This window comes from Silurus meridionalis, chromosome 24 (genome assembly GCF_014805685.1).
Source record: "Silurus meridionalis isolate SWU-2019-XX chromosome 24, ASM1480568v1, whole genome shotgun sequence".
NCBI classification, from domain to species: Eukaryota; Metazoa; Chordata; class Actinopteri; order Siluriformes; family Siluridae; genus Silurus; species Silurus meridionalis.
This window is the reverse complement of record NC_060907.1, coordinates 20,895,992-20,908,491: the sequence shown is the minus strand read 5'-3', so window position 1 is coordinate 20,908,491 and position 12,500 is coordinate 20,895,992. Positions and strand designations below refer to the sequence as shown.

The 12,500-nt window shown below is 46.7% G+C and overlaps 1 protein-coding gene across 6 annotated transcripts in view; it reads left to right on the top strand.

Moving 5' to 3' along the window:
* The window catches only part of mad1l1 (mitotic arrest deficient 1 like 1), a 42,741-nt gene that overhangs the window by 9,490 nt on the left and 20,751 nt on the right, over nt 1–12,500 (top strand). For all 6 annotated transcript variants that reach the window (XM_046837104.1, XM_046837105.1, XM_046837103.1 and 3 more), the window contains 3 exons: nt 1,092–1,182; nt 6,682–6,886; nt 11,154–11,344. In XM_046837104.1, the coding sequence (XP_046693060.1) occupies nt 1,092–1,182; nt 6,682–6,886; nt 11,154–11,344 (487 nt within the window). The remainder of the gene's footprint in view (nt 1–1,091; nt 1,183–6,681; nt 6,887–11,153; nt 11,345–12,500) is intronic.

The following is a 12,500-nucleotide window of genomic DNA, read 5'->3' as shown; positions in this document are numbered from 1 at the left end:
GTTCTGTGAAAATAGAATTGGAACTTCCTGCTCTCTCTCTCTGATCACATGTCATGGTGTAAATTGTCCTTGTATCTCCTTTGATCTTGGGTCATTAATGAGCTGACAGTTAATTAGAGTCTCACACAGCCTGCTGTCTCCTCACACTCCTCATCAGTGTTACTGAACAGAGAGAAAATCAACCTGAAACCACATGAACGCTCAGGGAGATAACGCAGGAGTAAAGAGGAAGGGTTAGAGTTCCAGTGAATAACCTGAAGTTCCAGAATGGTGATTATCTCCACATCAGCAGTGTTATATGTACACACTCCTGATTATAAATGTTTCCCCCAGAATCCTGTTGTGAAGAATTTCCTCAGCAGCAGTGTTGACAGAGCAGTTGCTATGGAAACAGATCCCTTCATTAAACCTATTAAATACATGAGAAAATGAGATGGACAGGAACAGGGATGAACTGAGCAGAGAGGAGAAAGGTGGTGTACGGATCATCTCCTCACTACTCCACCGTGTTTACTGAGACTCCTCTGGAATTCTGACATCAGGAACGACTTCTCCCTCCGAGAAACCCCACGCTATATTCAGCTCTTGTTCTTGATCAGTGTTCTCTTTGAATCCGATTTCAGCAACGCAAACACTCCTGATTTTTATCTGTATTATTCAGAGACAGCAGGACGGAAACACTCATTATCTCTCACCTGCAATATCACCTGCAGTGTCTCACATCACCGGTCATCTCTCACCTGCAATATCACCTGCAGTGTCTCACATCACCGGTCATCTCTCACCTGCAATATCACCTGCAGTGTCTCACATCACCTGTCATCTCTCACCTGCAATATCACCTGCAGTGTCTCACATCACCGGTCATCTCTCACCTGCAATATCACCTGCAGTGTCTCACATCACCGGTCATCTCTCACCTGTGGTGTCACATAACCCGTCACCTGCACTGTCACATTATCACCTGCCTTCTATCACCGGTGTTTTCACATATCATCGATCACCTGCAATATTACCTGTAGTCTTTAGCTTTCCATCTGCTCCCAGATTATCACCACTTTATTGTGTAATGATTTAATCTGTTTCTGCAGGCAGAAGGTCGAGGAGCTGGAGTCTGAACGGCAGAAGCTGGAAGAGCAAAACAATGTTCTGGAAATGAGATTAGAACGGCACAACCTGCAGGTACCTCCATCCCAAACTTATACTAACTTTGACAGTGCAGTGCAGTATGTGTTAGGAGAGGGTCAGTGCGGGTTAGTACAGGGTCAATACAATTTAATACGGGTCAGTAAGGGGTTTTACGCGTCAGTGTGGGTTAGTACAGGGTCAGTACAGTTCAGTATGAGTTAGCAAAGGGTTAGTACAGGTCAGTATGGGTTTGTTCAGTTCAGTACGGGTTAGTACAGGGTCAGTACAGGTCAGTATTTGTTAGTACAGGTCAGTATGTGTCAGTACATTTCAGTACGGTTTAATACAGGGTCAGTACAGGTTAAGTAAGGGTCAGTACAGGTTAAGTAAGGGTCAGTATGGGTCAGTACAGGTTAAGTAAGGGTCAGTACAGGTTAAGTAAGGGTCAGTATGGGTCAGTACAGGTTAAGTAAGGGTCAGTATGGGTCAGTACAGGTTTAGTAAGGGTCAGTACAGGTTAAGTATGGGTCAGTACAGGTTAAGTAAGGGTCAGTATGGGTCAGTACAGGTTTAGTAAGGGTCAGTACAGGTTAAGTAAGGGTCAGTATGGGTCAGTACAGGTTTAGTAAGGGTCAGTACAGGTTAAGTAAGGGTCAGTATGGGTCAGTACAGGTTTAGTAAGGGTCAGTATGGGTCAGTACAGGTTTAGTAAGGGTCAGTACAGGTTTAGTAAGGGTCAGTAAGGGTCAGTATGGGTCAGTACAGGTTTAGTAAGGGTCAGTAAGGGTCAGTACAGGTTTAGTAAGGGTCAGTAAGGGTCAGTACAGGTTTAGTAAGGGTCAGTATGGGTCAGTACAGGTTTAGTAAGGGTCAGTACAGGTTTAGTAAGGGTCAGTACAGGTTTAGTAAGGGTCAGTATGGGTCAGTACAGGTTTAGTAAGGGTCAGTACAGGTTTAGTAAGGGTCAGTATGGGTCAGTACAGGTTTAGTAAGGGTCAGTACAGGTTTAGTAAGGGTCAGTATGGGTCAGTACAGGTTTAGTAAGGGTCAGTACAGGTTAAGTAAGGGTCAGTATGGGTCAGTACAGGTTTAGTAAGGGTCAGTACAGGTTTAGTAAGGGTCAGTATGGGTCAGTACAGGTTTAGTAAGGGTCAGTATGGGTCAGTACAGGTTTAGTAAGGGTCATGGGTCAGTACAGGTTTAGTAAGGGTCAGTACAGGTTTAGTAAGGGTCAGTATGGGTCAGTACAGGTTTAGTAAGGGTCAGTACAGGTTAAGTATGGGTCAGTACAGGTTAAGTAAGGGTCAGTATGGGTCAGTACAGGTTTAGTAAGGGTCAGTACAGGTTAAGTAAGGGTCAGTATGGGTCAGTACAGGTTTAGTAAGGGTCAGTACAGGTTAAGTAAGGGTCAGTATGGGTCAGTACAGGTTTAGTAAGGGTCAGTATGGGTCAGTACAGGTTTAGTAAGGGTCAGTAAGGGTCAGTATGGGTCAGTACAGGTTTAGTAAGGGTCAGTAAGGGTCAGTACAGGTTTAGTAAGGGTCAGTATGGGTTTAGTAAGGGTCAGTACAGGTTTAGTAAGGGTCAGTATGGGTCAGTACAGGTTTAGTAAGGGTCAGTACAGGTTTAGTAAGGGTCAGTACAGGTTTAGTAAGGGTCAGTATGGGTCAGTACAGGTTTAGTAAGGGTCAGTACAGGTTTAGTAAGGGTCAGTATGGGTCAGTACAGGTTTAGTAAGGGTCAGTACAGGTTTAGTAAGGGTCAGTATGGGTCAGTACAGGTTTAGTAAGGGTCAGTACAGGTTAAGTAAGGGTCAGTATGGGTCAGTACAGGTTTAGTAAGGGTCAGTACAGGTTTAGTAAGGGTCAGTATGGGTCAGTACAGGTTTAGTAAGGGTCAGTAAGGGTCAGTACAGGTTTAGTAAAGGTCAGTATGGGTCAGTACAGGTTTAGTAAGGGTCAGTACAGGTTAAGTAAGGGTCAGTATGGGTCAGTACAGGTTTAGTAAGGGTCAGTACAGGTTTAGTAAGGGTCAGTATGGGTCAGTACAGGTTTAGTAAGGATCAGTACAGGTTTAGTAAGGGTCAGTAAGGGTCAGTACAGGTTTAGTAAGGGTCAGTACAGGTTTAGTAAGGGTCAGTATGGGTCAGTACAGGTTTAGTAAGGGTCAGTACAGGTTTAGTAAGGGTCAGTATGGGTCAGTACAGGTTTAGTAAGGGTCAGTACAGGTTTAGTAAGGGTCAGTATGGGTCAGTACAGGTTTAGTAAGGGTCAGTACAGGTTTAGTAAGGGTCAGTATGGGTCAGTACAGGTTTAGTAAGGGTCAGTACAGGTTTAGTAAGGGTCAGTATGGGTCAGTACAGGTTTAGTAAGGGTCAGTATGGGTCAGTACAGGTTTAGTAAGGGTCAGTACAGGTTTAGTAAGGGTCAGTACAGGTTAAGTAAGGGTCAGTACAGGTTTAGTAAGGGTCAGTATGGGTCAGTACAGGTTTAGTAAGGGTCAGTACAGGTTAAGTAAGGGTCAGTATGGGTCAGTACAGGTTTAGTAAGGGTCAGTACAGGTTTAGTAAGGGTCAGTATGGGTCAGTACAGGTTTAGTAAGGGTCAGTACAGGTTTAGTAAAGGTCAGTATGGGTCAGTACAGGTTTAGTAAGGGTCAGTACAGGTTTAGTAAGGGTCAGTACAGGTTAAGTAAGGGTCAGTATGGGTCAGTACAGGTTTAGTAAGGGTCAGTATGGGTTAAGTAAGGGTCAGTACAGGTTTAGTAAGGGTCAGTACAGGTTAAGTAAGGGTCAGTATGGGTCAGTACAGGTTTAGTAAGGGTCAGTATGGGTCAGTACAGGTTTAGTAAGGGTCAGTACAGGTTTAGTAAGGGTCAGTATGGGTCAGTACAGGTTTAGTAAGGGTCAGTACAGGTTTAGTAAGGGTCAGTATGGGTCAGTACAGGTTAAGTAAGGGTCAGTATGGGTCAGTACAGGTTTAGTAAGGGTCAGTACAGGTTTAGTAAAGGTCAGTATGGGTCAGTACAGGTTTAGTAAGGGTCAGTACAGGTTTAGTAAGGGTCAGTACAGGTTAAGTAAGGGTCAGTATGGGTCAGTACAGGTTAAGTAAGGGTCAGTATGGGTCAGTACAGGTTTAGTAAGGTCAGTACAGGTTAGTAAGGGTCAGTATGGGTCAGTACAGGTTTAGTAAGGGTCAGTATGGGTTAGTACAGGTTTAATAAGGGTCAGTACAGGTTTAGTAAAGGTCAGTATGGGTCAGTACAGGTTTAGTAAGGGTCAGTACAGGTTTAGTAAGGTCAGTACAGGTTAAGTAAGGTCAGTATGGGTCAGTACAGGTTAAGTAAGGGTCAGTATGGGTCAGTACATGTTTAGTAAGGGTCAGTACAGGTTAAGTAAGGGTCAGTATGGGTCAGTACAGGTTTAGTAAGGGTCAGTATGGGTTAGTACAGGTTTAATAAGGGTCAGTACAGGTTAAGTAAGGGTCAGTATGGGTCAGTACAGGTTTAGTAAGGGTCAGTATGGGTCAGTACAGGTTTAGTAAGGGTCAGTACAGGTTTAGTAAGGGTCAGTACAGGTTAAGTAAGGGTCAGTACAGGTTAAGGGTCAGTATGGGTCAGTACAGGTTTAGTAAGGGTCAGTATGGGTTAGTACAGGTTTAATAAGGGTCAGTACAGGTTAAGTAAGGGTCAGTATGGGTCAGTACAGGTTTAGTAAGGGTCAGTATGGGTCAGTACAGGTTTAGTAAGGGTCAGTACAGGTTTAGTAAGGGTCAGTACAGGTTAAGTAAGGGTCAGTACAGGTTAAGGGTCAGTAAGGGTCAGTACAGGTTTAGTAAGGGTCAGTATGGGTCAGTATAGGTTTAGTAAGGGTCAGTACAGGTTAAGTAAGGGTCAGTATGGGTCAGTACAGGTTTAGTAAGAGTCAGTATGGGTCAGTACAGGTTTAATAAGGGTCAGTACAGGTTAAGTAATGGTCAGTATGGGTCAGTACAGGTTTAGTAAGGGTCAGTACAGGTTAGTAAGGGTCAGTAAGAGTCAGTACAGGTTTAGTAAGGGTCAGTACAGGTTTAGTAAGGTCAGTACAGGTTTAGTAAGGTCAGTATGGGTCAGTACAGGTTTATTAAGGGTCAGTATGGGTCAGTACAGGTTTAGTAAGGGTCAGTACAGGTTAAGTAAGGGTCAGTACAGGTTAAGGGTCAGTAAAGGTTTAGTAAGGGTCAGTATGGGTCAGTACAGGTTTAGTAAGGGTCAGTACAGGTTTAGTAAGGGTCAGTATGGGTCAGTACAGGTTTAGTAAGGGTCAGTACAGGTTAAGTAAGGGTCAGTACAGGTTTAGTAAGGGTCAGTAAGAGTCAGTACAGGTTTAGTAAGGGTCAGTACAGGTTAAGTAAGGGTCAGTAAGGGTCAGTACAGGTTTAGTAAGGGTCAGTACAGGTTAAGTATGGGTCAGTACAGGTTAAGTAAGGGTCAGTATGGGTCAGTACAGGTTTAGTAAGGGTCAGTACAGGTTAAGTAAGGGTCAGTATGGGTCAGTACAGGTTTAGTAAGGGTCAGTACAGGTTTAGTAAGGGTCAGTATGGGTCAGTACAGGTTTAGTAAGGGTCAGTACAGGTTAAGTAAGGGTCAGTATGGGTCAGTACAGGTTTAGTAAGGGTCAGTACAGGTTTAGTAAGGGTCAGTATGGGTCAGTACAGGTTTAGTAAGGGTCAGTACAGGTTTAGTAAGGGTCAGTATGGGTCAGTACAGGTTTAGTAAGGGTCAGTACAGGTTTAGTAAGGGTCAGTATGGGTCAGTACAGGTTTAGTAAGGGTCAGTATGGGTCAGTACAGGTTTAGTAAGGGTCAGTACAGGTTTAGTAAGGGTCAGTAAGGGTCAGTACAGGTTTAGTAAGGGTCAGTAAAGGTTTTGTAAGGGTCAGTATGGGTCAGTACAGGTTAGTAAGGGTCAGTAAAGGTTTTGTAAGGGTCAGTATGGGTCAGTACAGGTTTAGTAAGGGTCAGTACAGGTTAAGTAAGGGTCAGTATGGGTCAGTACAGGTTTAGTAAGGGTCAGTACAGGTTTAGTAAGGGTCAGTAAAGGTTTTGTAAGGGTCAGTATGGGTCAGTACAGGTTAGTAAGGGTCAGTAAAGGTTTAGTAAGGGTCAGTATGGGTCAGTACAGGTTTAGTAAAGGACAGTACAGGTTTAGTAAAGGACAGTATGGGTCAGTACAGGTTTAGTAAAGGACAGTACAGGTTTAGTAAAGGTCAGTATGGGTCAGTACAGGTTTAGTAAAGGACAGTACAGGTTTAGTAAAGGACAGTATGGGTCAGTACAGGTTTAGTAAAGGACAGTACAGGTTTAGTAAAGGTCAGTATGGGTCAGTACAGGTTTAGTAAAGGTCAGTATGGGTCAGTACAGGTTTAGTAAAGGACAGTACAGGTTTAGTAAAGGTCAGTATGGGTCAGTACAGGTTTAGTAAAGGACAGTACAGGTTTAGTAAAGGTCAGTATGGGTCAGTAGTCTTTAGTGAACTGGATTGGTGTGTTTTTTTTTTTTTTTTTTTTCCCTACAGGGAGATTATGATCCCGTAAAGACGAAGGTGGTGCACTTGCGTCTGAACCCCACCAGTGTGGCAAAACAGGAGCGTGTTGAGGAGGTGGAGCAGCTGAAGGTGGAGTGTGAGCGTCTGCGAGAGCGTCTGCGTAAGATGGAAGCAGGAGGAGCCATGGCATCTGACGACACCATGCTCATCATCCCTCCTTCTCAGGAGATTTTAGGTACACAATCACAGTAACATGGATCGTGATGATTGAGGAGCTTCACACCAAAGAACCTTTTAATGAGTTCCTTCTTTATAATGCACTCAGTTTCATGGTTGTTTAGTGTGTTTCATTCTGGGGTGTTTGTACAGGAAGATTCAGCATGTCGGTGTTCAGCATGTCGGTGTTGAGGTTGTTAGTGTTCAGCATGTCGCTGTTCAGCATGTCGCTGTTCAGCATGTCGCTGTTCAGCATGTCAGTGTTAAGCATTTTGGTGTTTAGCATGTCGGTGTTCAGCATGTCGGTGTTGAGGTTGTTAGTGTTCAGCATGTCGCTGTTCAGCATGTCGCTGTTCAGCATGTCGCTGTTCAGCATGTCAGTGTTAAGCATTTTGGTGTTTAGCATGTCGGTGTTCAGCATGTCGGTGTTCAGCATGTCGGTGTTCAGCATGTCGGTGTTCAGCATGTCGGTGTTCAGCATGTCGGTGTTCAGCATGTCGGTGTTCAGCATGTCGGTGTTCAGCATGTCGGTGTTCAGCATGTCGGTGTTCAGCATGTCGGTGTTCAGCATGTCGGTGTTCAGCATGTCGGTGTTCAGCATGTCAGTGTTAAGCATTTTGGTGTTTAGCATGTCGGTGTTCAGCATGTCGGTGTTCAGCATGTCAGTGTTCAGCATGTCGGTGTTCAGCATGTCGGTGTTCAGCATGTCGGTGTTCAGCATGTCGGTGTTCAGCATGTCGGTGTTGAGGTTGTTAGTGTTCAGCATGTCGCTGTTCAGCATGTCGCTGTTCAGCATGTCGCTGTTCAGCATGTCAGTGTTAAGCATTTTGGTGTTTAGCATGTCGGTGTTCAGCATGTCGGTGTTGAGGTTGTTAGTGTTCAGCATGTCAGTGTTAAGCATTTTGGTGTTCAGCATGTCGTGTTCAGCATGTCGGTGTTCAGCATGTCGGTGTTCAGCATGTCAGTGTTCAGCATGTCGGTGTTCAGCATGTCGGTGTTCAGCATGTCGGTGTTCAGCATGTCGGTGTTCAGCATGTCGGTGTTCAGCATGTCAGTGTTCAGCATGTCGGTGTTCAGCATGTCGGTGTTCAGCATGTCGGTGTTCAGCATGTCAGTGTTAAGCATTTTGGTGTTTAGCATGTCGGTGTTCAGCATGTCGGTGTTCAGCATGTCGGTGTTCAGCATGTCAGTGTTCAGCATGTCGGTGTTCAGCATGTCGGTGTTCAGCATGTCGGTGTTCAGCATGTCGGTGTTGAGGTTGTTAGTGTTCAGCATGTCGTGTTCAGCATGTCGTGTTCAGCATGTCGTGTTCAGCATGTCGGTGTTCAGCATGTCGTGTTCAGCATGTCAGTGTTAAGCATTTTGGTGTTTAGCATGTCGGTGTTCAGCATGTCGGTGTTCAGCATGTCGGTGTTCAGCATGTCAGTGTTCAGCATGTCGGTGTTCAGCATGTCGGTGTTCAGCATGTCGTGTTCAGCATGTCGGTGTTGAGGTTGTTAGTGTTCAGCATGTCGGTGTTCAGCATGTCGGTGTTCAGCATGTCGGTGTTCTGCATGTCGGTGTTCTGCATGTCGGTGTTCTGCATGTCGGTGTTCTGCATGTCGGTGTTGAGGTTGTTAGTGTTCAGCATGTCGGTGTTCAGCATGTCGGTGTTCTGCATGTCGGTGTTCTGCATGTCGGTGTTGAGGTTGTTAGTGTTCAGCATGTCGGTGTTCAGCATGTCGTGTTCAGCATGTCGGTGTTGAGGTTGTTAGTGTTCAGCATTTTGGTGTTCAGCATGTCAGTGTTCAGCATGTCGGTGTTGAGGTTGTTAGTGTTCAGCATGTCAGTGTTGAGGTTGTTAGTGTTCAGCATGTCAGTGTTGAGGTTGTTAGTGTTCAGCATGTCGGTGTTGAGGTTGTTAGTGTTCAGCATGTCGGTGTTGAGGTTGTTAGTGTTCAGCATGTCGGTGTTGAGGTTGTTAGTGTTCAGCATGTCAGTGTTCAGCATGTCGGTGTTGAGGTTGTTAGTGTTCAGCATGTCAGTGTTCAGCATGTCGGTGTTGAGGTTGTTAGTGTTCAGCATGTCGGTGTTGAGGTTGTCGGTGTTGAGGTTGTTCGTGTTTTGATGGTGTTGATCTCCTGACTCTGGCTAAATGTTTATGTTCCTCTCTCTTGCACAATATGTGGTGTTACATTTACATTTACATTTGTGGCATTTAGCAGACGCCCTTATCCAGAGCGACGTACAAAAGTGCTTTAAATCTCTAGTAGTGAATAAATCTACACTGTACACAAGATTACACACTTAATATAAATATAACTCAAATTCTACAAACTTGGAAAGTGCTAATTTAGGTATTTCAGGAAGAGGTAGGTCTTCAGTCGTCGCTTGAAGATAGTCAGTGACTCTGCTGTACAGACATCTAGGGGAAGTTCATTCCACCACCTCGGTGCCAGAACAGAGAAGAGCCTTGAAGTGTACTTACCTCTCATTCTGAGAGAAGGTGGTACCAGTCGAGCAGTGCTGGAGGATCTCAGACAGCGTGGTGCAGTGCGAGATGTGATGAGGTCACTGAGGTAAGATGGTGCTGGTCCATTTTTGGCCTTGTAGGCATCATCAGTGTTTTGAATCTGATACGTGCAGCTACTGGAAGCCAGTGAAGGAGCAGCAGTGGGGTGGTGTGGGAGAACTTGGGCTGATTGAACACAAGACGTGCAGCTGCGTTTTGGATCATTTGCAGTGGATGAATAGCGTTCAGGGGAAGACCTGCCAGCAGAGAGTTGCAGTAGTCCAGTCTCCAAATCACAAAAGACTGAACAAGCACCTGGGCAGCCTGTATGGACAGAAATTGTCGAATCCTTCTGATGTTGTAGAGAAGAAATCGACAAGAACGAGCAACATTAGCGACGTGGGGAAAAAAGACAGTTGATTGTCCATAGTTACCCCAAGGTTACGAGCAGTGGCTGAAGGGGAGAGCAGAGAGACATGAAGTGTTATTTGTAGATCTTGACCTGGAGATGAATCACCTGGGATGATCAGCAGTTCTGTTTTGCTGGGGTTGAGTTTTAGCTATGGTGTGCGTGTGTGTGTGTGTTGTGTGTGTGTTGTGTTATTCCTGTTGTACTGTGAAAATGTTAGACAAATTTACTGATATATTAACAAATCCAACATCTGTCGTTGCCACAGCAACAGCACTGATCACACCCATCCCACAGAATGTTTTATTTCCCTCTGTTTAATACCTGAAATCAAGGTGGATCTGTTTCTCTCTACCTCCTTTCTTCCCCTAGTGTGTGTGTGTGTGTGTGTGTGTGTGTGTGTTCCTGGGTATTGATTGTTGGAGGAAAGCTTGGCCATGCCAGAAGGAGGGAAGAAGGTTTTGGGGTGGAGATTAGTTTTAACAGATGAGAATGTCGCCATGAATCATTCACTTCTCATCAACACCTCGTGTTCCTGTGTGTGTGTGTAATTCAATTTCACTTTAATGTCTCTTTTAGTGGTCTATTGTCTTGTCTCTCACATTTAGGTTTAACACACACACACACCTTACTGATTTATATATAAATAAATTTATATATATCTCTTTTTATTTCTCGGCTACATGGCGATGGAGAGGGCGCGTGGCGATGGAGGGGGCGCGTGGCGATGGACAGGGGGCGTGGCGATGGAGAGGGCGCGTGGCGATGGAGGGGCGCGTGGCGATGGACAGGGGGCATGGCGATGGAGAGGGCGCGTGGCGATGGACAGGGGCGCGGCGATGGAGGGGCGTGGCGATGGACAGGGGTGTGGCGATGGAGAGGGCGTGGCGATGGGCGGGCGTGGCGATGGAGGGGCGCGTGGCGGCGGACAGGGGCGTGGCGATGCAGAGGGGCGTGGCGACGGACAGGGGCGTGGCGATGGAGAGGCGCGTGGCGACGGACAGGGGCGTGGCGATGGAGAGGGCGTGGCGACGGACAGGGGCGTGGCGATGGAGGCGCGTGGCGGCGGACAGGGGCGTGGCGATGGAGAGGCGCGTGGCGATGGAGAGGGCGTGGCGACGGACAGGGGCGGGCGATGGAGAGGCGTGGCGGCGGACGGGGCGTGGCGATGGAGGCGTGGCGATGGCGATGGACAGGGGCGTGGCGATGGAGAGGCGTGGCGATGGAGGGGCGTGGCGATGGAGGGGTGTATATTGAGGGGCGTGGCGATTGAGAGGTGTGGCGATGGAGAGGGGGTGTGGCGATGGAGGGGGGGTGTAGCGATGGATTCCTGGTAGATGTTAAGATTGTCATGAATAGAAGTGTGTATTTTCTGTGCTTTGGCAGATTTGCGTAAACAGATGGAGAGCGCTAAGCTGAAGAACCAGCGGCTGAAGGAGGTGTTCCAGAAGAAGATCCAGGAGTTCCGCACTGCCTGCTATGTTCTTACCGGGTACCAGATTGACATTACAGTGGAGAACCAGTACCGCCTCACCTCAGTGTACGCTGAACGCATGGAGGACTCGCTACTCTTTAAGGTGGAATGAACACACACACACACACACACACACACACACACACACACATTATTAAAATGTTTATTAATGTATTACACAGACAGGTATAAACATATTTACATACATAATGTGTGTAAATATTGTGTGTAAATATTGTGTGTGTATGTGTTGGTGCCGTTTTGTTCGCTCTCCTGCGTGTGTGTGTGTGTGTGTTTGTGCCGTTTGTTTTCGCTCTCTTGTGTGTATGGGGTGTTGTGGCATGTCCAATCAGGCGTGTTGAGACCACCTGAGTCCCTACTGCTAAAGATAATTTCCTGTCACTATTTATTAACCTTGAGGGTCTTTTAACACACACACACACACACACACACACACACACACACACACACACACACACACACAGCTCACACACACAACTCACACACATCTTCCTCTGTGACTTTTCCAGTTTAAAGTAAAGTGTGAGCTGTGTGTGAGCTGTGTGTGAGCTGTGTGTGAGCTGTGTGTGAGCTGTGTGTGAGCTGTGTGTGAGCTGTGAGCTGTGTGAGCTGTGTGTGAGCTGTGTGTGAGCTGTGTGAGTGAGCTGTGTGTGTGTGTGTGTGTGTGTGTGTGTGTGTGTGTGTGTGTGTGTGAGACACACCACCTCTATCAACACCCTCAACTCATCACCACCACCTCTTCACCTCCATACCCCCCCACCTCTACCAACACCCTCAACTCATCACCACCACCTCCTTCACCTCCATACCCCCACCTCTATCAACACCCTCAACTCATCACCACCTCCTTCACCTCATACCCCCCACCTCTATCAACACCTCAACTCATCACCATCACCTCCATACCCCCACCACTACCAACACCCTCAACTCATCACCATCACCTCCATACCCCCACCTCTACCAACACCCTCAACTCATCACCATCACCTCCATACCCCCCACCTCTACCAACACCTCAACTCATCACCATCACCTCCTTCACCTCATACCCCCCACCTCTACCAACACCTCAACTCATCACCACCACCTCACCTCCATACCCCCACCACCTCTATCAACACCCCCACCTCTATCAACACCTCAACTCATCACCACCACCTCTTCACCTCCATACCCCCACCTCTATCAACACCTCAACTCATCACCACCTCCTTCACCTCCATACCCCCCACCTC